At 52.3% G+C, this 27,629-nt stretch overlaps 2 protein-coding genes and 1 long non-coding RNA gene across 5 annotated transcripts; 1 reads left to right on the top strand and 2 right to left on the bottom strand.

Annotated features, from left to right (window-relative positions):
• Window positions 1-96: 96 nt before the first annotated feature.
• On the bottom strand, window positions 97-6,541 carry NRSN2 (neurensin 2). Of its 3 annotated transcripts, none has more exons than XM_082361498.1 (3): window positions 6,456-6,541; window positions 3,489-3,683; window positions 97-1,796 (listed from the first exon to the last, which is right to left on the bottom strand). In XM_082361498.1, exons 2-3 carry the CDS (start codon window positions 3,672-3,674, stop codon window positions 1,371-1,373), a joined length of 612 nt encoding a protein of 203 aa, XP_082217624.1. In that variant the 5' UTR covers window positions 3,675-3,683; window positions 6,456-6,541; the 3' UTR covers window positions 97-1,370. The 3 variants fall into 3 exon arrangements, with proteins under 3 accessions (XP_082217624.1, XP_082217623.1, XP_082217622.1); XM_082361497.1 differs by lacking the exon at window positions 6,456-6,541 and adding an exon at window positions 6,120-6,215; XM_082361496.1 differs by lacking the exon at window positions 6,456-6,541 and adding an exon at window positions 5,299-6,093.
• A 4,352-nt stretch (window positions 6,542-10,893) lies between these two features.
• On the top strand, window positions 10,894-22,362 carry LOC309614460. The gene is made up of 3 exons (XR_014236180.1): window positions 10,894-15,206; window positions 15,502-16,291; window positions 16,611-22,362. It is a non-coding gene; the product is annotated as an uncharacterized lncRNA (long non-coding RNA).
• On the bottom strand, window positions 22,166-25,404 carry SOX12 (SRY-box transcription factor 12). The gene is made up of 2 exons (XM_082362844.1): window positions 23,949-25,404; window positions 22,166-23,361 (listed from the first exon to the last, which is right to left on the bottom strand). Exon 1 carries the CDS (start codon window positions 24,943-24,945, stop codon window positions 24,007-24,009), a length of 939 nt encoding a protein of 312 aa, XP_082218970.1. The 5' UTR covers window positions 24,946-25,404; the 3' UTR covers window positions 22,166-23,361; window positions 23,949-24,006.
• Between the last annotated feature and the right edge of the window lie 2,225 nt (window positions 25,405-27,629).

Below are 27,629 nucleotides of genomic sequence, written 5' to 3'. Positions count from 1 at the left end.
ATGGATTTAAGTGCCCAGCACACAGTAGGTGCTCATAGCAGTTTCTTTCTTCCCTCCCTAGGCCCTGGTGGTCAGGGAGAAGAGAAGCAAAGTCAGTATCCATCCCAGCTGTTTATTGAAAGGCAAGGTGGGGGTGGGGGGGCGGTGGAAGGGTGCAGAATGGGGCGGGGCAGTAGGGCCTGCTTTGTGGAGGAGGACTGAGGACCCTCCCAGGAGGGCTGCCCCCACCCCCATCCCCACCACCTTGAGACTAAAGGGGGAGGGTAGAGGCATGAGCCTTGGGCATCTCTCTCCAGCTGTCTTGGAGCTCCCCCTAGTGGTAGAGAACAGAGATGATGCATCTGGCTGGGGAGCCTGCTGGATGGAGGGGTTGGTGCCTCCAGGAGGGCACATTTGTACAGGGTGAGGTCAGGACCTGTAGGTGATGGTTTCTAGGCGGGTGGACTCTGAGGGGCAAAGACATCCCAGTTCTCATGCCCCCTGGCTCTTAGAGACCATTTAAATGCATGTCCAAAGTATCTTCTGAGCCACCTGGGACCATCAGGCATCAGCTAGTCTCTCTGGGCCGAACCTGTGCCACCCTTGGGGGTCCCCTGGAAGCCAGGAAGGTGTGGAGTCCTGCTCCCACTGTGGAACAAGATCTGTTCCAGGAGTCTACAGACGTGGGTCCGAGTTCCTGCAGACTGCCAGCCTCCCTCGGCCACCTCATCTGTAAACTGGGGTTAGTAATAGTTCAGGATGGGGTGGACTGGGGGCTCTGATGTCAAGATGTATAGAAAACATACTGTAAGGAGTAAATGTTTTCGCACCATCCTGGTCCAAGTGAGCATCTTGGACCCATCCTGAGGCCTCCTGGTGCAGCTGACAGAGGGAGGGGTCAGTGGATAAGAATGACCCCACTACCCCTCCCCTTACCTTTGCCTATGGAAGGTAATACTTATATCCTGGGGAGAAAAAGAAAGTCATGCAACTCTAGAATCTGGTCCAAACCCTTCATTAGTGCAGAGGCAGGAACTGATGGTCTGAAAGGGTAAGGGGTTTGCCCAAGGTCATACAGAGGAAAGAGTGGGGATAGGTTGAGGGAGTTTTCTGCCCTTGAATGGCTTTGGAAAGGAGGAATGGGTGGGAAGTTTTGGGGGGACTCGGGAAAGGCTGGCATCTTGGAGGACTTAGGGCCCTACCCCTGGGAGGGGGACACAGAGATGTGAGCTCCAGACTTTCTGACATGGAGTTGGGCTTTCTGGGGGCTTAGATGGAAAGGGCCCCATTGAAAGGGAGAAGTTAGGGAGACAATGGGAAGGTGGGATGTGGTGGGGAGGAGGAAGGGTCCAGACCCCAGGCCTGGCTCCTCCTCTGGCCGTGAGGGCAGCTCAAAAGTCCCGCTTGGGCTGGATGGTCTGCACAGAGGATTGCCCAAAGTGGCTGGCGGGTGGTGAGAACCAAGACCGGCCACTGGCATCGTGGAAAATGGGGGACAACTGCTGCTCCAGCTCATCCCCGAAGACCTCCATGTGGCCATCGGTTTCAGTGTCCAAGGGTTCTGCCTTGGGGTCCTGGCTCAGCCAGCCAGTCATGGCCCAGAACATGCAGATGGCCAGCAAGATCCCGGCTGCCCCGCAGAGCACAGTGCCTGCCAGGCGGCAGGTGCCCAGGGCCTTGTTGTAGTCGGCTGCCCGCTGATCCAACACCAGGAACTCGCCCTCTCCGATGCCCTCCAACTTGGGGGGCACTGCATAGCCAGTGGTCAGGGCTGCCAAACCCAGTAGCAGAAGCAGGGTACCTGAGGATAAGCTGATCTGGAGAGAAGCAGACAGATTGGGAGGCAGTCAGGGTCAGCTGGGGCCCCAGGCCAAGGGATCACCTTGGATCCCAGTTGGACTTAAAGGTAACCCCTTGGCCCAACCTTAAAAGATGGGATCATAGACACACCTGCTAGGATCTAATTGACAAGGGCACAAACTGTCATGTTCTATTTGAAATCTTGAGGTCTCTGAATTAATTTCCCTTTCAGCTCCCACCTAGCAGTGGATTTCTTCTGCCAGCCTTGAGTCCCCCTGAATCATCATTTGGGTCCCATCTTATCCCCCTGTCCCATCTACCCTTTACCTCTATCCCTCTGTTGGGTTAACTTCTATACAGCCCTCAGATCACATGCATCTCAAACCTCACCTCCTCAGGGAAGCCTTCCAGGATGCCCCTGGACTGGGTCAAGTCCCCAGCTCTGCACTCATGCAAATGCTGTGCCCATTTGCTCTTCAGTGCACTCACTTTGGTGCACACCTGGACGTGTACCTTGGTTACTATGTAAGTGATGTCTGTCTGCCTGCTACACTGGACTGAGAGCTGGGAAAGCCATGAGATCAGAGACTGCCTGTTTGGGTTCCCAAGGTGTCTTCCATGCCTAGCACAGTGCTGGTACACAGCAGTAGCTGAGAGAATGTTTGCAGAATGACTAAATGAACCACAGCTAGGAGCTCCTCAAAGACAGGGACCACATCATCTTAAATTCTGTGTCTCCAAGAGCCCAGCACACTGCTTGACAATAAGAAGATGCTCAAAAACTTAAAATACATACTTTCTCCTGGAAGTCTTCCCAGATCACCCCAGGCACTGAGGGCATTTCCTCTCCTGCCATCCTCTGCACACCTGGCTGAGGTTGTGCATTCACTGTGCAGGTTGGCACCTCGCCTTCCCACTAGAGTGAAGCCTTTTGAAAGCAGAGAGGAGGAACCCTCTGTCTCAGGCTTCCTACAGTATTTATGAAAGAGCATTGTAGGGACCCAGCTCACTGCCACCTCCATGCCTTTACTCACATGGTGTTCCCTAACTGACCGCTCTCCATGGCTGGTATGGACATTGACTGTTCGTTTCTCTCACATCTTCTACTGTCCTGGCAACAGTCCCCCAGTATATCTTTGGGAAGCCACAGGAAGATTTAAGTGAGGTGAATCCTTCTTCCTGCCAGTCAGCATATATCATCCCTCTGGCCATAGCAATTAGTTCAGGGCTGGGCAAGTGAACCAATCAGAGCCAATGCAATACTTGCCAGGACTTCTGGATGTGAAAAGCATTGTTTCTTTTCTGAAAGAAATACTGGATGAAATTCTGATTTCCCTTGGAAGGTGTGGAGTGAGAGATTGAGGGTCAGCTTGGGAGCAGTCATCTGGAGAACACATGGGGAGAGCCTCAAACTAATGGGCTGCAAGGATGGGGGTACCATGGGGAGCCTGAAGGAAATCTTGAGTCCTCAGTGTGATGCTTTGAACTGCTGGAGCGAACTTTGCCTGAAGGCACCCAACCTCTGGTCTCTTCTATAAAATGAGCAATATTTTCCCTTTATTGTTGAAACTCATTTGAGTTGGGTTTCCTCTTGCTTGAACATGCAAGACTCCTAATTGCTACGCAGCCCCTTTTCTTTCTATCCACTGATCCCACCTCCTCCCTGAAACCACAGGAAATCACAGGAATTGCTCCTCCTCCCACCTTACCTTCCAGCACAGTGAGGGCCAAGGTCGGTGAGGGCACAGTACAGGAGGCCCCTCAGGGTCATCGCTGAGGGGGGTACCTGCACAGTCCTCGTAGAAGAGGTGCAGATAGGAGCGGACCCCATACCACTTGCCATCTTCCACGTTGGGGCCTCGGCTGCAGCCACAGGGACGCTCGCAGCTTGGCATCCTGGGTCCCTGTGGGGTAGGCCTGGTGCAGTGGACAGAGGGAGGGGGCAGTGAGGGTTGCCCATGGTGATTCTCCAAGGCCCCCTGAATCTTTGTGCTACTTTCACCTCTCCACCCATTTTAGAGAGCTCACACTCATAGCAGAGCCTGTCCTTCTGGAATCCTGGCCTGTCTGAGTATAGTGAGAATGAGCCAAGGCACTGAGTGCTTAGCCCACAGCCTGGCAATTTGTTGGTGGCAATAAATTTGCATGTTTACTGTGGAGGCCACCCAGTGGCTGGAACTGTGGGTTCTGGAGCCTGGCTGCCTGGATCGGAATCCAGGATCACCACTTCCTGGCTGTGTGATGTCAGACAAGTGCTTTCACCTCTCTAAGCCTCAGTTTCCTCATCTGTAAAACACAGCTGATAATCATACTTGCTTTATACAGTTATTGTGTCCAGTGCCAAGAAATGATAGCTTCTGTGACTATTATTACTGTAATTTCTTCATTATTATTTTATCCTGAACTTCTCGAGTCCCATGTCTAGAGTGAGAGCTTCTTATCCCCATCTCCTCTCCAAATCTCTTCCCCTTAATTTCCCTGCCTTTCAAGGTATTCTGGGCTGAAAGTGTCACTGTTGACACTCGTCCAATCGGGTGGAGTTCCCCAAGCTGCAAGGTCCTAAAAGATCCCTCCCCAGGGCTGCCCCTCAGAAGGCAACGATCTCCAAGTCCCAAGGAATCTTGACTCCACAGAAGGTGAAAGTCAGGGGTCCTCAGGCTTAGGTGTTCTTAGGCTCAACGTTAGATTTCTAAAGAAACCTATCTAAGGACCTTTCTTTTCACAAATGGAGACACTGGGGCGTAGGGAATGGAAGGTACTTGTGTATCCAAACATCCTTAGGACTAAAAGCAAAGGGGGTGGGGGCTGCTGGGGAAGGACTGGGCTCCCCCAATCCCATGATGGCCCTCAGTCCCTCTGAGCAGCTTCAAACAAAATGAAGCAATGTGCTTACACTGAAGGATAAGACAAATTTCTAGTCCCCTCTCATTTCCAGATGTGATCCTCAGATCCCTGTGTAGAGAGACTCACCAGCACACAAACACACAGCACAGAGAAACACACACACACACCAGAGACATACACAGATAGATGCACATACACACACACCAACACAGACACACAAACACCACAGACATATACAGACAGGCACACATATACCACGTAGAGACACATAGAGCTAGACACACAGCACAAAGAGACGGACACTCAGACACACCACACACACACACACACACACACACACACACAGAGCCACAGTGTGTGCTGGAGGTAATTCTATGGATCCACACCAGCACGTAGAAGTGCTGCGTTAAAGCCTGTCTATAAATCACAGCTCTCCACAGCCCTCACCCGAAACTCAGGGGAAAAAAGGGAAAAGGGGTAAGAGACAATACCCCCCCACCCCCACTGACATACAATGGGGAAAGGCAGAGATCAAAAGCGAAAGACAGAGAAAGAAGAGGGCGAGAGGTGGGGGAAAGAGCCGGAGCTCGAGGGAATGGGGGAGGGGGAGGGGTGGGGCTCTGCAGAGGTTGTGGCCAGAGCGGGCACCAACCCGGGAGATTTCAGCTTCCTCACCCCGGCCGGCGGGGCGGTGGGCATCAGTGCAACGACCATTAACTGAAGATCCTAGGGGACGGGGCGGGGCGGGAGCTCCGGGATCATAGGTCTGGGTTAGCTCCTCCTCCCCTGCAGCTCACTGTCCCTCTCCTCCAAATATACATCACCCGATCCTGCTGGCATCGGAGCAGGAAGGTGACCTTGACGCTGCCTCCCCCTCGACCGGGCCCCTCCCCTTCCTTTTAGGGTTGCCGGGAGGCGGACCGGCGGTCTGGGGGAGGGTGGGAGAGGATGCTGAGAGCCCCGGACTAGGGTTGCCAAGGAGCTGATTGGGAGCTGTCCTTAGGCGGGATGCGGGAGGGGCTCCGTGAGCAGGGAGAGGGAAGAGGAGGGAGCTACTGGGTCCGAGGGGTGGAGGCTGCGGCTAGGAGGCGAGCGGTGTCAGGCGCGAGGGCCCGAAGATGGGTGGAATCTCTCGCCTTTATGGGGCCTCGCTCGGTTCTCCTTCGCAGACCCCCAGACCCGCGCACTCCGGCGTCCAGTGTCGCTCAGGCCTGAAGGGACGCTGTCTTGGGGGGTGAGGCCAGAGAAATCAGGCCAGCTTCCCCCGCCCCCACCGCACACTGTTTCTGAGCCGACCACCAGTTCCCCGGTCGAGATTAAGTGCATCCTTTCCCCTAGAGGGAAACTGAGGCAAAGAGGGGGCGGGAATGGGTTTTCTGCAGAGAGGTGGGTGGGGTCTTGTCCTCTGAGGCCTCCGCCCAACCTACCAACCCTGAAGTGTCTCCGGGCGTTGGGCTGGCGAGACTTCTGCCCCTGCTACTTCCCCGAGATCTTACCTCGCAAAGCCCGAGGCACACCAGGGCCGGGGCGCCGCCGTCCTGCCCGAGGCACACCAGGGCCGGGGCGCCGCCGTCCTGCCCGAGGCACACCAGGGCCGGGGCGCCGCCGTCCTGCCCGAGGTACACCAGGGCCGGGGCGCCGCCGTCCTGCCCGGGGCACACCAGGGCCGGGGCGCCGCCGTCCTGCCCGAGGCACACCAGGGCCGGGGCGCCGCCGTCCTGCCCGAGGCGGGACACGGCCGGGCTGGGGACGCGGCAGGGGTGGGGGCTCTCCAGATCCTGGGAGGAGGCGGGGTGGGGGTCGGGCCGAGCGTGGGGCAGGGCTGAGCTCACCTCTCCGTCCGCAGTCTCCGCCGAGCGGGAGCGGGAACGCGAGCAGAGCAGAAGCGGGTTGTGTTGGCGCCTGCGCCGCAGTTGGGGGGCGGGGGTGACACGGGGGTGGGGGGGCGCCGGCCCGCCCTGAGGGCTGGCTCTGCAGATTTCGGACCCCTGCAGGATTGCGAGCCCCGGTCCCCTTCCAAGAATTCCCTTCTCTCTCTGAGACCCCAGGCCCCTCGCGGGGACCCCATCATATCCCTCGACCCCACCCACTCATGCAGTCCCTCAAACTCCTCGTCTGACTGTTCCATCACCCCCTCAATCTCCCAACGCTCTGACTGAAGACCCTTGACTTCACTGAGCCTTCATTTCCGCACTGTATCCTCCGTTCCTCTCTGGGCCTCCATCCCCCTCATGGAGCCCTCACCCCAGTGTACAAACGCTCATCTACTGGCTGCGCCCCCATCCTCTTCACAGACTGCTGGCTCTCTCGTTGAGCCCCACCTCTCTCCTGCCGGGTCCCTACCAGGAAGTCCCCTCCTGCTTGCATCAGGAGCCCCTTATCTGACTGCAGTCCTCACCCTCTCACTGAGTCCCCCATCCTCTCTCCATTCTCTCCCTCTTTGAGCCCCTACCCCTTGCTGAGGATCAGCGCCCCTTATCTTGAGAAGGGAGCTGGGGTTGGAGAGAAGCTGTTGGGAGAGACAAGTCCTTTCCCTTCTGGAAGGATCCTCCCTTGTTCTCTCTCCCAACCTACCCCTAGCTCCGTCCTGGACAGTGTGTCCTCTGGCCCATCTCCCTGGAGAGCCAGCCCTTGCCAGGCAGCTGAGTCTACTTCATTCCTTGTCGTGTGCCCACCCACAGCCTTGGCTTTGTCCCACATTCACTCTATGGGCTTGGCAAAGTCACCACACCTCTCCAAGCTTCTTCAGGCACCATTGTGCGCACGTGCTTTTGTGCCCTGAGTGTCCGTTCCGTCTCTCCTCGGGCTGTGGGCCGGGGACACAGGGATGCATAAACTCTGCAAGGTGGAGACACATCCTGTTCCTTCACTGTTGTATCCCCGAGCCTCACAGGGCACTTGGCATTGAGCAGGCAGCTCAGTAAACACCTACTGAACACAGACTAATAAAAATAGCAAATATATGATGCTGAGTGTAAGCAAAGTACTTCTCTAAGTGCTATATATGTACTACACCCATTTGACTCTGTGTGTGTGTGTGTGTGTGTGTGTGTGTGTGTGTGTGTGTGTGTGAGAGAGAGAGAGAGAGAGAGAGAGAGGGAGGGAGAGGAATTCCTAGAGCTCAAGACTGAAGCCCTCCCATGTGACAGGAGATGAACCTGGAGAGGCAGGCAGACGTGAGATCCTTCAGGGCCTCACAAGCCAAGATAAGGAGTCTGGACTTCAACCCAAGAGTAGTAGGGAGCCATGGAAGCGTCGTAAAGAGGGGAGGGGTGTGATCTGATCTGCACTCCGAAAAGATCCCTCTGGCTGTTGATCCCTGGGAAGAACAGGATAGAAAGCTCAAGCGAGGTAGGAAAGAAATCCGTTAGGAGGCTCCATGTCAGAGATGACGATGTCTTGGCCTAGTGGGCTTGCACAGAAATGAATGGATTCAAGAGTTGTTGGTGGTGGGGGGGGTACAATGAAGTGCAGGAATAGCAAGAGATTGGAAACAGACCGCAGCCATTTTAAAACATGGCTGCAAATTCCTTAGCACTTCTCCTACAGCAAGGTGGGATCTAGGTACCCTCTTTTTGTATCTCGGGTGAGTTGATGACTGCTTCAACCAATAGAGTATGGTGCAAGTGATGCTCTGACTTCCGAGGCCAGGACATGAAAGGACAGGCACTCCCCCTGGAACTCTAGCTCTTGGAGACCTGAGGTGCTAATGCAAGAAGTCTGCCTGCCTCGAGGCTGCCATGCTAAGAGGAAGCCAAAATAACATGGAGAACCCACAGAAGTCACCACCATCCCAACTGAGCTTGGCCTTTGAGTCATCCCAGTTCAAGCATCAGACAAGTGAACAAAGAAGCAACCAGGTGATTCTACTCCACATCTGTTAGAATCAGCTTCAGCTCCGATGATATGAGAGAGGGGATGGCTGAGGTTGGGGAGGTGATGGGAAGGGATGAGGTCAAATGTATAGGTGGATGGTCTGGCATTGAGCCAGCAGCATAGGAAGGATCCAGTGCCCTCTGAGACCCGCGGAAGGAGAGGAGGAGGGCCACTGAGAAGAGATGCAGGTTGGTGTTTGTGAGTTGAACTCTGCAGTTAGATCCAGATTTGAATCCCTGGTTCTGCCACTCTCTGCTTACATGATCTCAATGCTCTGAGCCTGTTTCCCTAACTGTAAAATAGAGATAATATCAGCAATTGCGTCTCAGAGGGGTTATAAGAGTGAAATGAGATGTGTATATAAAACACTTAGCAACGCACCCGGAACAGAATAAGAACTCAATACACTATTGTCATTGTTACTACTATTATTGTTACTACTATTTTTATTGTTTATGGGTGAGGAGGGTAGGAAGTTGAGTGACAGGAAATGTGTTAAATTGAATGTTCTTGAGGAAAACAAGAGGCATTATCAATTAAGAGAGAGGAAGGTTTAGGGGGGGTATAGCTCCAGGGTAGAGCATTTGACCGCCAAAATAGAAAGGTTTTAGCTCAACACCCTTTCAAAGGGTGGTGAAGCAGACAAAAAGGCCACGTATTCTATGATTCCGTATATATGAAATATCCAGACTCAGAAAATCCATAAAGACAGAAAGCAGATTAGTGGTTCCTGGGGCTGGGTTAAGGGAGGAATGGGGAGTGACTGCTTAATGGGTTTCCTTTTGGGGTGATGAAGGTATTCCAGAACTAGATAGTGGTGATGGTTGCACAACATTATGAATGTACCAAATGTTGCTAATGATAAATTTCATGTTACGTATATTTTACCATAATTTTTTAAAGAGTGGTAAAGATTTGGAACACTCAGTAATAATGATGATGATGATGGTGATGGATATCACTTATTGAGAATTTATTATGTGCCAGGATAATTTTACTTCTCAATAATCTTTAGAGATAGGAGCTCTGATAATCCCCATTTTACAGATGATAAACCCTGGGTTTGGGAAGGTAAGTCACTTGCCCAAGGCCTGCCACAATGTGACAGAATCTGAATTTGCTCTGATGGCTCTGAGGCCATCAGCTGTGGAGACAGGGGTCCGCATAGTTGTGACTTTTTTTGGCAGTGTCAGGAGACCTGGGAGAGAAGAAAAAGGCTTCTGGTACCCCGGCTCCAGGTGAGGCAGAGGAGAGGGTGATGGGTGATGCAGAGAGCAAGGGAGAGAGCAGATCCCATAATGGAACTCACGATGGATCCTGGCTTGTTGGGGAAGGATGCCAAGGCAGCCCAGGAGGGGAGCAGATGGATCTGGAGAAGACTCAGGGAATCCAGACTGAAGAGCTCGATGCAGTCCAAAAATAAGTGGATGGGAAGGAAGGGAGTCTGAGGTCAGAATGTGGGATCCTGTAGTTAAAGATTTTAGATGTGGAAGCTCGTAAGAGATGAGAAGGTCTAAGCCAGTACCATCCAATAGAAGTTTCTGCAAAGATGGAAGTGTTCTATATCTGTGTTGCCTATACTGGAGCCACTGGCCACATTTGGCTATTAAGCATTTGAAATGTGGCTAGAGGGACTTCCCTGGGGGTCCAGTGGTTAAGACTCTGCGCTCCCAATGTAGAGGGCACGAGTTCAATCCCTGGTCAGGGAACTAGGATCCCTCATGCCGCACTTGGCTTGGGCCGTCGACTGGAGCATCTACGTGTGGCCTCTCCATGTGTCTTGGGCTTCTTCTGCATGGGGACTGGGGTCCAAGAGGGAGAATTCCACAAGTGAGTGTTCCACAATGGGGGGAAAGCTGGTCCTCTTGAAAGCCAGGTCCAGAGCTGGCACAGCATTACTTTCACCCGATTCTATTGGTTAAAGCAGTTGCTGGGTCAGCTCAGATGAGGAGGAGCAGAGTGACAAAGAGTTTGTGGCCATCCTTAATCCACCAGTCTTTCCTTTTTACCTTGAGTAAGATGAGATGCCATGGAGGGTTTTGAGCAGAGGAATGAGAGAATCTGACTCATGGTTTAAAGGATCATTGTGGCTACAATGTAGAGAAGAGACCACTAGGGGCAGGGCAAAAGCACTGGGGGGATGGGGATGGATGTGGGGGTCTGAGATGGCAGTAGTCATGCCCAAAGTAGGGCCCTGGCAGCAAGATTTGTACCACTGACACTTGGTTGACCAATATGGTGGCCACTAGCCACATGTGGCTATTTAAAATTAAATTTAGAGTAATTAAAATTATATAAAATTTAGAATTCGGTTCCTTAGTTGCAATAGCCACATTTCTTTCTTTTTCTTTTCTTTTTTTTGGCCAAGCTCACAGCTAGCACGAGCTACTGTATGGGACAGCATCATGTGAGTGAGTCATCTTGGATGTTGCAGCCCACTTGAGCCCCCAGGTGACATCACATGAGCAGAAGAACCATCCCACTGAATCCCATAAACCCACAGAATCTTGCAAGATAATAAAATGGTGTTGCTATAAGGTATAAGTTGTGAGATTGTTTGCTATGCAGCAATAGATATGCTAAACCAGTCCTTACTGTGGCCTCTAATTGCCCTTCCCCCACAACCTTACTTCCCTCCTTGATCTCATCTCTTCCATTCCCTCACTCGCTGGACTCCAGCCGCACTGGCCTCCTTGCTTTTCCTTGAATGAACCCAGCACAGTGGGCAAACTCCTACCTCAAGGCTTCGGAGCCTTTGCACCTGTTTGCTTCTCTGCCTCTCTTTCTTTTCTCTAGATATCTGTATAGCTAGTTTCTGGCTTTATTCAGATCTCTGCCCATATGTCACCTTATCAAAGAGGTTTTATTGCATCACTGTGATAGAGACATACACTGCTCACCAAATTTCTATGTGCTTCACACTTGAGGTTAGACAAAGCCATGGGATTTGTTCTGGCCAATGAGCTGTGAGCAGAGTGATGCATGTCACTTCTGGGCCAAAGCATTTGTTCTGGTTGTTATTATATAACAAACCAACCCAAAACTTAGTGACTTAAAACAACAATGATCATTATTTTGCTCACAAATCTGCAACTGGCCGGCCTCAGTGGGAAGTCTGCACCACTTAGCATCGGCTGGGGTGGCTTGACTGGGGGCTGGAAAGAGCCACTCCCAAGATGGCTTACTGACATTGCTGGCAAGCTGGTAATGGCTGTCAGGTGGGAGCTCACCTGTGTCTGAGGACCGGGGGCCTCAGTTCTTCTCCTTGTAGGACTTTCCACAGTTTCTCAAGCTTCCTTGCAGCCTGGTGGCTGGATCCCAAGAATGAGTATTCCAGGAAAGAAGAGGTGAAAGCTGCACGTTTCTCAAGGCTAGAGTCTAGAAGGTGGCTCAGTGTCACTTCTACTCTATTCTGTCAGTCACAGAGGCCAGATTTAAGAAGAGGAGACATACTCCCCACTCTCAGTAGGAGAGATGTTAAATAATGTGGGGGCTGTGTTTTAGAACTGCTAGAGCATTTAAGAGCTGGTGCATGACCCTCCAGTTATCTTTCCTCCTGCCGTGACGATTGTGGAGGCTACATGTTGACATGGTAGCATCAGAAGATGAAGGTAGATGGGATTGCTGAGTCTCTGAGTGGAGAAAGCTGCTTTGGAGAGTCACAATATCAGAATACGTTTAAGTAAAAAATAAGCCTTTACTATGCCAACCTGCTGATATTTCAGAGTTAATTTGTTACTATGTCATGATCCAGCCTATTCTGACTGATTAAGAAATTGGTACCAGAAGTAGGGTACTTACCAAAACCAAACTGTGTGTCACTGCCTTAGTGGTTGGGGCCATAGGCAGGGGAGCTGGCAATCCTTGTTCTACAGAACCAAAACATTTAGTAACACTTTTATTGCAGTAACTTGGGAAGCTGACTACAGGGGTGCCTTTGGCTGCATTTATTTGAATATTCAAGAGCGAGATGAGCTCAGAAGAGAACGGGCTGGGCTTCCCTGGTGGCGCAGTGGTTAAGAATCCGCCTGCCAGTGCAGGGGACACGGGTTCGAGCCCTGGTCTGGGAAGACCCCACATCCCGCAGAGCAACTAAGCCCGTGCGCCACAACTACTGAGCCTGCGCTCTAGAGCCCATGAGCCGCAACTACTGAGCCCATGTGCCACAACTGCTGAGCCCACGTGCCACAACTACTGAAGCCCACTCGCCTAGAGCCTGTGCTCTGCAGCAAGAGAAGCCACCACAATGAGAAGCCCTCATGCCGCAACAAAGAGTAGCCTCCGCTCTCAGCAACTAGAGGAAACCCGCATGCAGCAGTGAAGACCCAATGCAGCCAAAAATTAAATAAATGAATAAATAAATAAATTTATATAAAAGAAAGACAGTGCCATCTATTAAAAAAAAAAATAAAAGAAGAGAATGGGCTGATTTGCAAACAGAAATAAAAGGAAATAGAGTTCAGAAATTTAGATTCTTGCAGAGTTGGAAAATTCTAATGCTTCTAGACCCCAAATGGAAAGAAATGAGCTTTAAAGAGGTGTTGAGCACAGTAGAACCTATTAATTCATTACAATGTTTCAGGGCATAGATTAAGTTAAGGGCCTTCACACCCATTTAAAAAAACTTCTCTGTTGATTAAAGTATCTTGGGCTAAAGTTAATTAGAGTAAGAGATTGAATTTTAAAAGGGTTTGGATGAAAATACTCTGTAAAACTTCTCCGATGGACAACATGGTTGAGGGCCAAGATCATTTAAAGGGTGTGGCTTTACTACCTAATTATTCCTGATAGTTGCCATTAAATCAAGAGAGCTCTTTGGAAATAGAGACACAGATGTAGAGAACAAAAGTATGGATAACAAGGGGGTAAGGGGTGGGGTGGGATGAATTGGGAGATTGGGATTGACACTATGTATGAAATAGATAACTAATGAGAACCTACTGTATAGCACAGGGAACTCTACTCAGTGTTCTGTGGTGACCTAAATGAGCAGGAAATCCAAAAAAGAGGGGATATATGTACACATATAGCTGATTCACTTTGTTGTACAGTATAAACTAACACAATATCGTAAAGCAACTATACTCCAATAAAAATAAATAAAATAAAGTAAAATAGGTAATCAACAAGGAACTACTGTATAATAAGGGAGGTCTACTCAACAGCATGTAATAACCTAAGAAAAGAATCCTAAGATGAATATATATATATGTATATGTATAAGTGAAAAAGATTCTCACAAACATTGTATATCACTGCTACTCCAATAAAAAAGATACAAACATTGTATATCACTGTTACTCCAATAAAAAATAAAAATTAAATTAAAAAAAACCAAACACATACAGACTTCCCTGGTGGGCCAGTGGGTAAGGCTCCACGCTCCCAATACAGAGGGCCTGTGTTCAATCCCTGGTCGGGAAACTAAATCCCACATGCATGCCACAACTAAGAGTCTGCATTCCACAACTAAAGATCCTGCATGCTGCAACTAAAAGATCCCACGTGCTGCAACTAAGACCCGGCGCAGCCAAAATAAACAAACAAACAAATAAATACTTTTAAAAAAACCCACACAAGCCCCCCTCCAAAAAAAAAAGAGCTCTTTGGGGTAAGAAAGCAGAGAAACAAAGCAAACCTAAGGACTATGTGTTGAAATATATTGTGGGTATGGTTTTGTACATGAAACTGGCTATAGTCAAATGGATAAGAAGCCTAAGTGGTTTTTTTTTTAAGATTTATTTATTATTTATTTATCTATTTTTATTTATTTTTGGCTGTGTCAGGTTTTTAGTTATGGCATATGGCATCTTCATTGAGGCATGCGGGAATCTTTCGTTGCAATGCGCGGGCTGCTCTCTAGTTGTGGCGTGCAGGCTCCAGGGTCCATGGGCTCTGTAGTTGTGGCTCATGGGCTTAGCTGCCCCGCAGCATGTGGGATCTTAGTTCCCTGACCAGGGATCGAACCCGCGTCCCCCACATTGTAAGGCAGATTCTTCACCACTGGACCACCAGGGAAGTCCTGAAGCCTAAGTTTTTGAGTTAACTGTCTGCCTAAAAAAATCACAAGCCTGGGATAAAAAGCCCATGACTGTTCAAATCTCAAAATAATCCTAGGAACCTACACCCATTAACATGGCTACTATCAAAAAAACAAAAGCAAAAACAGAAAATGACAAGGGTTGGCGAGGATGTGGAGGAACTGGAACCCTTATGCAATGTTGGTGAGAATGTAAAATGGTGTAGTTGCTATGGAAAACAGTATGGCAATAATTTGAAAATTAAAAATAGAATTACCCTATGATCTAGCAACTCCACTTCTGGATATATGCCTAAAAGAACTGAAAGCAGGGTGTCTTGAAGGGGTATTTGCACACCCATTCATAGCAATGTTGTTCACAATAGCCAAAAGGAGGAAGCAACCCAGGTGCCTGTCCACGAATGAATGGATAAACAAAATGTGGTATATGCATACAATGGAATATTATTCAGTCTTAAAAAAGAAGAAAGTTCTGACACATGCTACAACATGGATGAACCTTGAGGACATTTTGTTAAGTGAAGTAAACCAGTCACAAAAAGACAAATACTGTATGATTCCACTTATATGAGGTACATAGAGTAGTCAAATTCATAGATTCGGAAAGGAGAATGGTGGTTGCCAGGGGCTGGAGAGAGGGGTAAATGGGCAGTTATCGGATTCCTGAGTAGAGAGTTTTAGTTTTTTTTTTTTTTTTATTTATGGCTGTGCTGGGTCTTCATTTCTGTGCGAGGGTTTTCTCTAGTTGCGGCAAGTGGGGGCCACTCTTCATCGCGGTGCGCGGGCCTCTCACTATCGCGGCCTCTCTTGTTGCGGAGCACAGGCTCCAGACACGCAGGCTCAGTAATTGTGGCTCACGGGCCCAGCTGCTCCGTGGCATGTGGGATCTTCCCAGACCAGGGCTCGAACCCGTGTCCCCTGCATTGGCAGGCAGATTCTCAACCACTGCGCCACCAGGGAAGCCCCAGAGTTTTAGTTTTGACAGTGGTGGTGGTTACCCAACAATGTGGCTACTTAATGCCACTGAGCAGTACACCTAAAAAATGATTAAGATGGTAAATTTTATGTTATGCGTATCTTACCACAATTTTTGTTAAAGTATCAAAATGTTAAAAAAAAAAAAAAAAAAAAGATCCTAGGATCCCCAACAGCTTATAGGCAGGAAGTGAACTGAAAAAACCTGTGGACATCCCAAGGGTCACAAGGCAGCTCTGGACCTTGTTGCCTTCCAGTCAATTCCTTGTTCTTTCCCTGCTCTGGAGAGCTGACCACTGGAGGCTGTATTTCGCAGCCTCCCTTGCCAGCTGGCCTCCAGCTGAGCTCAGCCAGTGGGAGGAAGAGGTGGGTGGGAGAAAGGGAGAAGCCAGGGTTTTTCTGCCCTTCCTCCCCCGGCTTTCCTAGCCTCTCTTGACTGATGCAACCACCTCATCTGAAATAGTAGCCTCTCCTCATACTTTACCGCCTTCATTACATGACATTATTGTATAGATTTATCAGTTTATTGATTGTTTGTTTCCATCCACTGGAGTGTAAGCTCCATGAAGGCAGGGATTATGTCTGTTTTGCTCATTGATGAATTCCCAGTTCTTAGGACAGTTCTTAGTTCTTCTCTGTGCCTGGCACAGAGTAGGCACTCAGTAAAGACTTTTTGAAAGAGTGAATAAATTTAGTAGTTGACTCAAACACACACAAGAGAATAGGGAAAGTGCCTGATAGGTATTCATAATCTGAAATAAAAGCCAGAGATGTCAGGTAACTTCTTTTTTTTTTTTTTTTTTTTTAAATTTTATTTATTTATTTATTTATGGCTGTGTTTGGTCTTCGTTTCTGTGCGAGGGCTTTCTCTAGTTGTGGCAAGCGGGGGCCACTCTTCATCGCGGTGCGCGGGCCTCTCACTATCGCGGCCTCTCTTGCTGCGGGGCACAGGCTCCAGACGCGCAGGCTCAGTAGTTGTGGCTCACGGGCTTAGTTGCTCCGCGGCATGTGGGATCTTCCCAGACCAGGGCTCGAACCCGTGTCCCCTGCATTAGCAGGCAGATTCTCAACCCCTGCGCCACCAGGGAAGCCCCAGGTAACTTCTTTAAGTCTTACAGCAAATCATCCACTGACTCAAACCCAGGCTTCTTTCCATTCTGGGTTTGCATCCAGGTCTCCAAAGAGATTCCTTGGTCTCAGATTATTTTGGAGGAGAAAAAGCAGAACTTGACATTCATTTAGTTAATAGGAAACCCTGAAAACAATTGAGGGTGAGAAATTGGGTTGCTAAGAAACCTCTGAGGAAGGGGGAGAGTGTTGGCGTTCATTGCTAGGCAACCTGGAAGAAGCTAGACAGGAAGGTTCCATAGGCTTCTGGAAAGCCAGGCTGGATATGCTCTTAAACACTTCTAGTCCAACCACGTAACTGTACAGATGGGGAAACTGAGGCCTCAAAAGGCAAAGTGATTAGCCCAAAGTCCCTCCAATTTCTCAAGAAGAGCAAAGACAAATGGCATGATAGAGCATTTTCACTGGGTAGAGCTGATAGCTGAAGAAGAGTCTTTAAGACAGTAAAGAAGTCAACTGCAAAGAGCCTTGAATGCCAGGCCAAGAACTTTAGACTTTATCCTGAAGGTGATAGGGAACCACTGAGAAGTTTTCAGCAGTGGTCAGATTTATGTGTTCAGAAGATCCCTTGAGCTGCAGTCTGGAGACCCAGGATAAAGTCTAAATGCCTTCAAGGCCCTTCATGCTCTTGCCAGTCTATCTCCTCTCTCCCCACCAACCCCTCCAGCCACAACCGACTTTCTTCCATGTCAGCCTCTCTTGCCGAGTCTTCCCACTTGCTCTCACTGGTGTCTGGAAAGCTTTATCTTTCCCCCATATCTGCCTCATCCTACTATTCTAGTTTTAATTGCTGCATAACAAACTGTCCCCAAAACTGAATAGTGCAAATAACTGCCATTTCATTTTGCTCATGTGGGTCAGGAATTCAGACAGCGCAAGAGGGGGCAGTTTGTCTCCGTTCCATGGTGGCTGAGCCTCACCTGGGAGGACTTGAGTGACTAGGGGATGGAATCATCCGAAGGCTTCTTCACTCGTGTGTCTGGAGCCTTGGCAGTGCCTGTACTACCTGGAGCACCTGCATGTGGTCCATCCACGTGTTTTGGGGTTTCTTGATCATGTGACAGTCTTAGGGTTGTTGGACTTCTTACGGTGGTTCAGAGTGACTAGCGTTGGAAACCTACAGCCTCACTCCTGCATTCTAGTAGTTACAAGTAGATCACGAAGACCAGCCCAGATTCAAGAGGAAGGAAAGTTATGGGAGGAATGTCAAAGAACTTGTAGCCGTGTCCTAAAACCACAACAATGCACTGAGGTCTCAGTCACAGCTTAAACATCGCCTCCTCCAGGAGGTGACCTGACCACACCCTGCTCCGTGTCTGGATTAAGGGCCTCCTCTGTGTCCCCCCAGCCCCACTGTCCATCTCCATCAATGCATTTCCACCCCTGTGTTTATGGGTCTTTCTGCTCCCCAGACCTGAGGGTTCAGTGAGGATGGACCGTGTCTGTTTTTTTCACCTTTGTACACCCAGCACCTAGCACAGAGCGTGGAAAAGCAGGCCCTTAATAAATGTTTGTTGCATGCGTGAGCAAATGAGTGATTGAATGAGCTAAGGCATGGAGCCCAGTGCAGAGGCCATTCCTTCCTCATGAAGCTTACATACTAATTGGAGAGATACATACAAAATAAAACTTTATATGATAAATGCCAGATAGTGATCAATGCTATTATGAAAAATAAAGCAAAGTAAGGGGATAGCATAAGGGGAGGTGATACTTTATATGAACTGTCAGGGAAGACCTTTTTGAGTTAGTGACATTGGAGCTGAGACCTGAAGGAAGTGAGAGAGTAAACCTGGGAGAAGAGCATTTCAAGCAGAATGAACAGCATGTGCAAAGGGCCTGCAGTGGGTGTGTGCTTGGCAGTTTTGAGGAACAGCAAGGAAGCCAGGGTGGCTGAAGCATGGTGAGAGAAGGAAAAAGTAGCAAGGATGAGTCCCAGGGTGGGCCACACGCCAGATCACACAGGGTTTCACAGGCCTTGTTGAGGACTTTTGCTTTTAGCCTGAATGAGACGGGGGCCATTGGAGAGTTTCGAGCAGAGACGGTATATGGTCTGATTTATAGCTTAAACAGATTCCTCTGGCTGCTCTGTGGGTAACAAGACTGAATGGGGCAAAGGAGAAAGCAAGGAATTCAGCAAGGTGGCTGGTAAAGGATACCGGGCAAGAGATGATGGGGGCCAGGACCAGCAGGGTGGCCATGGAAAAGGTGAGAGGTGATAGGACACAGGACACATTTTGAAGATAGAACCAATAGGCTATAAGGGATATGAAGCTATGAGGAAAAGAAGAGTCAAGTTTGCTGGCCTTAAAAGGCCAGCTAAAGTAATATGTGAAGAAGTGAAGATGTGGGTGGGGGAGCAGGCTTGGGAGGATTGGGGAAACCACACTTCATTTTTAGACATGCCAAGTTTCAGGTGCCGATTAGATATCCCAGTGAAGACAACAAGAAGGCAGCTAGACATAATGAGTCTGGCAGTGTCGGGATGGAGCTATAAGCTTGAGAAGCTACAGCTATGATAAGCAGAATTCTAAGATGGCCCCCAAGATTCCCACCCCCTGGTGTGCGTGCCCAACATAACCTCTTCCTCTCGGTGTGGGTAAGACCCGGGAGCATGATGGATGTCACTCTTGTGATTAGCTTACATTATTGGCAAAGGGGAAGGGACTTCATAAATGTGATCAAGGTAAATGTGATTAAATTAGTTGATATTTAGTGAATCAAAAGGACCATTTCCCTGGGTGAGCCCTTTGAAAGAGAGCCTTCCTTGAGCCAAGTGACTTGAAGGTGCAGAAAGATTCTCCTGCTGCTCCTTGACAAAATAAGCCTCCACACTGAGAGAGGGCCTGTGAAGAAAAAAACTGAGTGGCTTTTAGGAATCCAGAGTGGTACCAGCTGACAGCCAGGAAGAAAATGCGGGCCTCAGTCCTTTAACCACAAGGAACTGAGTTCAGCCCGCCACCCCGTGATTCTGGAAGAGGACACTGAGCTCCAGAAAGGAATGCAGCCCAGCCAACAGCGTGACTGCAGCTGTGAGAGATCCTGAGCAGAGAACCCAGCTGAGGCATGCCCGGACTCCGGGCCCACAGGGATTATGAAATAATAAATGCATGTTGTTTTAAGCGGTTAACTTTGTGGCATTTCGTTACATAGGAATAGATGGCCAATACCTCAGCGTATAGGCGTTTTTAAAGCCCTGGAACCAAGATAGCTCAAATAGCCCCGGCCAGGAACCTGACCCAGAGATGAATCAGAGAGCATGAATGGAGGGGGATTAGAGTGGGACACACCCTGCAACCTCTCCAGGGCGCGCGCCGGCAATGCTTCCTACTCCTCTCAGCCACTAGGAGTCCCCAAAGTCCACATAAGCAGGTCTCGCCCCCACCTTTCACAGGTCAGAATCCATTTCCTTCAGAAATGGAAGGAACCAAAATAACAATAAATGGTCTCTCTTCTATTCGTATTTCCTCCTCCCCCACATCACCCGGGGGAAACTAAGGCCTGCGAAGGGAGGCGCTTGCCCAAGGCCTGCAGTACTCTAGCACCATCTCAGGCCTGGCGTTTTACACGCCCCCTGCCCTGCCCCCTCCCAGGGCATCGTGAAGGGCAAACACAGACTTTTAGCCTCTCTCTCCAGCTTAGGCCAGGGGAGGGACTGCGAATGAGAATGACATCAGCAGAGGGCCCTGAGTGACTTGTGGGCTGAGGTCGGTGTTTCTAATTGAGGCCGACTGGAAAGGGTGGAGAGCGTGCAGCCCCGAGGTTGGGGCTGACGGTGTTGGTGGAAACGAGACTCCTCCTGAGGGAGTGGGCATCAGAGGTGCCCAGCTGCAATTGCTGGGCCAGTGATCCCCTTCCCTTTGTCCAGCCCCTTCCACCCTCCGCTGCAGACTGGGTTGTCCAGAAGCAGACACTGAGACTGAGTTTGGGGTGCAAGATATTTATTAGGCATAAACACCTGTGAAAAGAAGAGGGAGGAGACAGAATTGGGTTCAGGAAGCCAAACTGCGCTGCTGGCCAGGCAAAGCCTCAGCCACCCTGGAGGGGCCCTGGGGTGAGGACATGGGAGGGGGGCAGGTACTCCCTGTGTCTGTCCCACCTTGAACTGAAGTGGCAGGCTTTTACACCTGTGCTCATTCGGACACCAGATGCAGGCTGCCCTGGGTGAAGTGGCTCTCTTCCACCTTTTCTTTCTTAAAGGTTTTGTTTTGATTTGTGGTCAATCTTGCTTCCAATCAGAGGCCAAGAGGAAGCGCTCACCGTAATTCCTGCGGCCCCAAGCCCCCTTTCTATAGGTGCCCAGCCCTCCCAAACCTGCTTTAGTCCTCTTTTAAAGCATCTATGGGTATCCCAGTCCCCAAATACCCTCTGAATGAGACTTGCACACTTGGCCTTGGTTCTTACTGGGGAACAGGCTTTGTCCAACCTTAGGAATTCATTGGATCTGGTAGAGGAAGAATTAGGCGGACAGGTGTAGGGGGACAAAAGTTTTGAAAAGCCTTGGTCTCAGTTCCCAAAACACACTGGTAAGAATCTCATGGACAGGAATCACCGTGGCTTCTGCTGCTCTTCTTCAGTCATTCAAGACATCTACACTGGGGGCCAGTTATGTGCTAGGCATGGGGACGAACCCCACTACTCCACACCCTGAGCTGCCAGCCTAACACCATCTGCAGATTCAAACAGGGAGGGAGAGGCAAGCACCCTGAAGTAACACTTCACCAGGAGACAGAAACCAAAATTTGAGGCCCTGTCACTGACCTTGGCTGCTTGAAGCCCCTTTACAGGTTGCTTCTGCACCTTGACCCTAAGTTTCCTCCTCTGGACAATGGAATAATACAATTTATGGAGCACCATGTTAAATGCTTCTCACCTCGAACTTCATTTTACCCTGTGAAGCAGGTATTATCATCCCCGCGTTACACATATGGAAAGAAGAGTCAGGGTAAAGTTAACATGCTCAAGGTCACACAGGTGCTCAGTGGCAGTGCCAGGCTTTGAGCCCAGGTATTGTGGCTCAACCCTGATTCTTAATCTTAAGGGCAGGGTCAAACTGGCCCCCTCGGACTAGGTGTGCCTGCACACGTGTTTCACTTGGTCCACAAGGATTTAAAAATATTTCACTCAGCTTTCATTTTGAAATTGAGATGTTCACAGAAACATCCAGATTTCCATCTTCTCTTGAAAAATCTAGCCCCCTGGCCACAGTGGGCCGCATTCCCACAGGGTCACAACCGGCAGGAAGTGAGCAGTTGCTCCCCTTGAAGTGGGTCATGAAGCCAGTGTCCACCCAGACTCTCTCATTCATGTCACCTGCCTGGCCTCTGCAGGGGTGAGTCTGCCATCCTTAACGAAGACCAGGAGTCCTGAGATAGAGGGAGCAGAGAGGCCTAGAGGGGCCAGGTGCCTCCTTGCCCTGGAACCCCCAGCTCTTCCTGCATGGTGCTAAGTCACATGGACTTGAATCTGCCAAACTGTTTGGGGAGGGTTGAGGAAAGGCAAAGACATGTAGAAGCACAGGGCGAGATGGGGCAAATACACTTTATTCAGTCCTGGCAGAAGTCCTGCTGTGGGTGCCAGTGCCCCCTCCCCTCAGCTATGAGACTAGTTCTCCAAGACCACAGACAGTGACATCTCTTCACTCACATGACGTTTTCTGGGATTTTTCATTGTCTTTTTTGTTGTTGTTTTTCTTTAAAAAAAAAAAAGAAAAAGAAAAAGAAAGAGAGAGAGAGAAAGAGAAAAAGAGAGAAAGAGCGCGCGCGCAAAAAGGCCCAGAGCCGGAGCACCAAGCTTAAAGGAGGCAGCTGGTGGCTTTGTCAGCGACGGGAACGCGTGGGGCAGAGACCTGCAGAGACCCTGGGCAGGGGTCCCGGAGGACTCTGGGACCGTTTGTTCCTGAGATTTGTGTGTGTGAATGAGAGTGTGTGCACACCCAGGAGGGTGAACACACGCCGGTGAGATACAGGTAGTGAGGGCAAATGGGGCGTGGGGAGGCCGGAGGGGCAGGGCTTGAGAGGGGAGCTGGAGTAAGAGGGGTAACAGCATCAGGGGCAGGGTTTCCGAGGGCACTCCGAACTGGATGCAGCAGCACTAGGCGCAAACGGCCCAAGACTGCTCTGACCCTCCCTTCAGTCTCACTGGCCCAGTCGATGGTCTCTCTGAAGCCAGCTGCTGAAAAGTGGGGCTCTTCTTGCCACTTCATCTGCTATTATGCCTCAGTCTCAACCCCCTAGTACCAACGTGTCTCAGTTTCTCCCACTGAATACTGTAGGCAGAGGGACCTGGGTGACAGGAAGGGGCGGTGGGCTTAGGAAGGAGCCCAGGCTGGGAGTGTGCCCTGAGGTGATAAGGGCACTTGGGGGGGGGTGGAGCATAAGGACCCTGTCCCCAAACCAACTGTTACGTGTCTTGGTTCTGAGTTTTCTTTTTCTCTCCTGAAGGATTTCCAGAGAAAGACCCTGCCCCCAATTCCCAGGCGGGGGAAAGAAAGGTTGGCTTCTTGGAACCAAGACAAGCTGTAGAGGCAGTCATGCAGTCGGTGAGGGGTGGGTGCACGTGGGTTGGGCAACCCCGTAAGGGATAAGGGGCTATGCCACTTGGGAGTTCCAAGCTCCACACCAACCCTTCCGGGCCGGCTAGTCTCTTTCTCCCCCTTCCGAGTGCTCCTCCCATTTAAGGCAGTGACGCCCCGTCGGGTTGAACGGAAGCCGTGGCTCCTGGATCAAAAGATTTCTCAGGATCGCTCTATATCCGCCCCCCTTCTTCCCGGATCGGCTGACAGGGGCGTGAGGTTCGACTGGGACCAGCTCCCTCCTCCCAAGAAGCATTAAGCATGCGCGAGAAGGGGGCGGATCCCAGTGTTCCCGGGGAAAAGGAACGGGCCCCTCCCCCTCCCTGGGAGGGAGGGGCAAGGGAGGAGGGCGCGGGGCCGCCCAGCTGCAGCGCCCCCCCAAACAAGACAGGAGGCGGGCCAGGCTAAGGCAGAGGGAGTCCGGAGCAAGGGCAGGGGCGTGTCCTCCGGCCGTGAGGAGGGGCGTGTGCAAAATGGGGGAGGGGTACAGGTCTCTTGGGGAGGACGGGAGGTGTATCGGAGGGGGGGGGGGCTGGCTGCTGGTGGCTGTGCGGGAGGGGGTAAGATGGGGAGGGGCTTGGATGTCGGAGAAAGGGTGGGGGTTGGGCTGCCTTGGGGTGTGTCTGCGGGGGAAGGGCATGTCTGGATTTGAAGGGGGTTGGGCACGTCTAGGAGGGGGGAGGCTGTGCGGGAGATGGGGTGCCAGCCTCGGCCTCCGAGGGGCCCCAATACCTGATTCCTGTATGTAAACAGCTGGTTTGGGGGCGTGCGCGCCCCGCTGACGGTGGGCTCAGTAGGTGAAAACCAGGTCGGCGATGCTAGACGGGCGCCAGTCCCCTGCGATCATCTCGGTAACCTCGGGGGTGCAGTAGTCCGGGAACTCGAAGTGCGACGTGCCCGAGGGGGGCGGCAGGTCTGGGTCGCGGTCCAGGGCGCTGCAGTCCAGGCCGGCGGGGCCGGGGGGCAGTCTGGACAGAAAGCCCAGCGGCTCCTCCCCCGACGCCACCGTCTCCTCTTCGCCTTCCTCCGTCGCCGCCACCTCCTCCTCCTCTTCCTCCGGCTCCTCGTCCTCCGACGGAGTCGGGGAGGCGGCGGTGACAGCCGCCCCCTCGCCCGACGGCCCCTGGGAACGCTCCGCTTGTCCCCGGGCGGCCCGCCCCGCCGGGACCATCCTCCACAGCTCCCGCCCGGGGGTCTCGACCAGGCGCACTTCCAGCAGCTCCTCGTCGTCGTCCTCGTCGTCGTCCTCGGGCGCCGCCGCGCCGCCCCCCAAAGGCCCTCCCGCTGCTCGGCGACCCCCGCGGCTAGGCAGCTGCGGCCCGGGCTTGAGCCGGCTGCTGCCGCCGCCGGGGGGGCGGGGCCGCGCCTTGGCGGGCGCCCCCTTGCTCTTTTTGCGCGGCCGGTACTTGTAGTCCGGGTAATCCGCCATGTGCTTGAGGCGCAGCCGCTCCGCCTCCCGCACGAACGGGATCTTCTCCGAGTCCTGCAGCAGCTGCCAGCGGCGGCCCAGGCGCTTGGAGATCTCGGCGTTGTGCATGTCGGGCCACTGGTCCATGATCTTCCGCCGTTCGTGCTGCGACCACACCATGAACGCGTTCATCGGTCTCTTAATGTGGCCGCTCGGGGTCTTGCACCAGCCGGGCTCACGCGCCCCCTCCTCGGCCGGCCCGGGCCCCGGGGGCGGTGGCCCGCCGTCCCGCTTGGCCCTCGCGCCCCGCTGCTGCACCATCGCGCCTGGGCCCGGGGCCGCTAGACGCCGCCGGGGGCCGTCCGCATCCTCAGCGGCTGGGGGTGGGGGAGGAGGCAGCAGCGACGGAGGGGCGGCCCCGCCCTGCAGCTCGGCCCGGCCCCCGCGAGCTGGGGAGCGAGAAGCTGGGCGCTCGGGCCCAACGGACGGCGGGGGGAGAAGGTCAGCGGCGCAGTCTCAGGCGGGCTCGGCGCGCCCCCGCCGCCTCCGGCAAGTTGCGCCCCGCAGCACGCCACACATTGTTTTGCGGGGGCTGACGAACTGCACTCCCAGGGCCCCCGCGGGCTCTCCTTGCAGCCTCCTGCTCGGCCGCGGCCCGCGCGCGCCTCTCTCCGCCCCGCCGCCTTCCAGTGTCTTTCTCCCCGCGCGGCCCCGCCGGCGCGCGCGCCACCCCTCCCCCTCTCCGTCTGCGGGCCGCTGCGGCGCGCACGGGGCCGCCCCGTGTAAACACCGAGGTGCCCGCTTGGGCTGCGGCCGGGCCACGCCTCGCGCTCGGGCGGCGCGTCACCCGTTGCTGGGCAGAGAACCTGGTATTTGCATCTCCCAATCGCTGGCTGCCGGAGTGGGGCGGGGCTCGTGCTGCGGGGCTGGGCGGTCTTGTGGCTGGGATTGGGGGTGTCGGATGAAGTCGGTTTCTTTTCTTAGGCTGGGGACTAGCGGGAGAGTGGGGTGGGGGACGCCGAGCGTGCTTCCCTTCTGGCTCCAGAAAGCCTGTCCCCGCCCCGCGTTGCCTTTGAAATTTTCGCTTACTCAGTGACACCTGCCGCCAGGTAGGACCTCCGCTCCCTCCTCTTTCGGGGGCGTCTTTTTAGTCGCCCCAGAACAGAAGGTGAGGAGACCTAGGCTCAGGAAAGCTCCTTAAGGGGACAACAACCTCATCGTATCATTGATGTAGCCCCTGCCTAGTATCCAGCCGTATAGGCGCTCAACAAATGTTTATGGGCCCAATGAACCGAATCCCTTTTATATTTTTCTTCTCTTTTGAGGCACCACGAGAGTCCTGAGAAAGAAGGGCACATGACGCCTACTTTCCAGGTAGGAAACACCAAAGATCTGCAGACTAGGGCTCGAATCCTAGGCTCGCCGTCCCAGCTCTCTCTTCCCTCAGCGCACGAAGGGGCCGGGGCACCTCGCCCAACCAGCCGAGGGTCCTGAGGAGGACGAACTCCGCTTTTCACACGTCTCAGGCGAGGTTCGAAGATGCGTAGGTGCCCCATTCCCAGGTCCCACGCCACACCTAGACCAGCCTGGTGCCAGACTAGGGCGCGATGCCCCTCCCGGCTCTGGAGAAGCGTGCGCGGGCACGGGGGCGGAGCCAGGCCAAGGGGCGGGTCCGAGGCGCACGCTCGAGGCGCGTGGCGGGGAGGGGCTGCGCGCTCCCATCTCACCACGTGTGAGCCTGCTCGGGCATTGCTGGGCGTGTGCTGCCCCTTGGGGGAGGTCACCTTCACCGCGCAGTGGGCCCGGGCGATGGGTGGGGGCGCTGAAGCGTCCCTCCACGGAATCAGGAGCTGGGAGGGGTCGGGATGGGGGTCTCTAGGGTAGCATTCTGCTGGGGCATAGTGGGCAGTGTCCGGACTGGAAGGTGCGTGTCTCAGGCAGTAGACCTCACCCGCCCGTGGGCGGGCGGGCGCGGAGAGCCCAGCCGGAGGGTGTGGGGTGGGGGAGGGAGGACCTGCGTGCGGCTCCGCAGACGCTGGGGGCGGGGTGATTGCTCTGGGTGCCCGGGAGGGAAATTGGATCTTCGCCGGCGGGAGGGGGCGACTCTTAAAGGCACAGGGCACTCGGAAGGAGGAGGCTCCGCTCCCGACCAAATGGTTTCTCCGGCGATTTATTGGACACTGAGATTTGGAGACCCCCGAGTTTGGATCTTAACAACGGTAGCTTGTACGGTTCATTGCTCAGTGGAGTCAGAATTCCTGTATTCATATCCGGCTGCCTCCTTTGCGTGTCCTTAAAATAGGAAAAAGCAGTTTCTTCCTCATATGGTTATTTTACAGATTAAATGGGATAAATGGATGTAGGCACAGTAAATGCACAACAAATATTAGTTATCAGAGACTCAGGGCACCACCAACCTAGAAACACCAACATAATGAGAAAAAAGGCATCAAAGTAGTGATCCTGGGAAAAATAAAAGCTTTTTAAAAATTTTCTAGCACTTTTACACTTTTCCTACTTAATATTTGTTTTATTTTAAATTACATAGGATGGGCACTGCCGTCTTTTCAGTGCTTAGGGCTTCTCAAAGGTCTTACTGTGGCCCTGTAGCTGCTGCCATTACTATTATTAGAGTTTGAAGTACTGGCCTCCTGGATATTCCTCAAACACAGAAGGCTTGGACCCACCTCAGGGCCTTTGTACATGCTATCTCCTCAGCCTGGAAAACTCTTCACCCGGATCCCCACATGGCTGGTCCATCTCATTCTAGCCTCAGTTCACATGGACTCTCCAGAGACGCCTGCCCTGACCACTCTCTGCTGTCGCCCACCCACATTCCCCTGCATCTCAGGTACACAGAGTTGTTGGTCTGTGACATTGTTATCATTGTCCATGATTGGTTCAGTTCATGTTTGTATATATTTATTTATATATAATACAGTAAAAACCAGTGAAATCAGCAACCCAACACAGGAACTGGAACATGGATAATAACCCACCTTTCC

Source organism: Balaenoptera borealis (genome assembly GCF_965194805.1).
Source record: "Balaenoptera borealis genome assembly, chromosome: 16".
Classification (NCBI taxonomy): Eukaryota; Metazoa; Chordata; class Mammalia; order Artiodactyla; family Balaenopteridae; genus Balaenoptera; species Balaenoptera borealis.
Note: the sequence above shows the minus strand (reverse complement) of the source record. Positions and strands in the feature narration are given on the sequence as shown.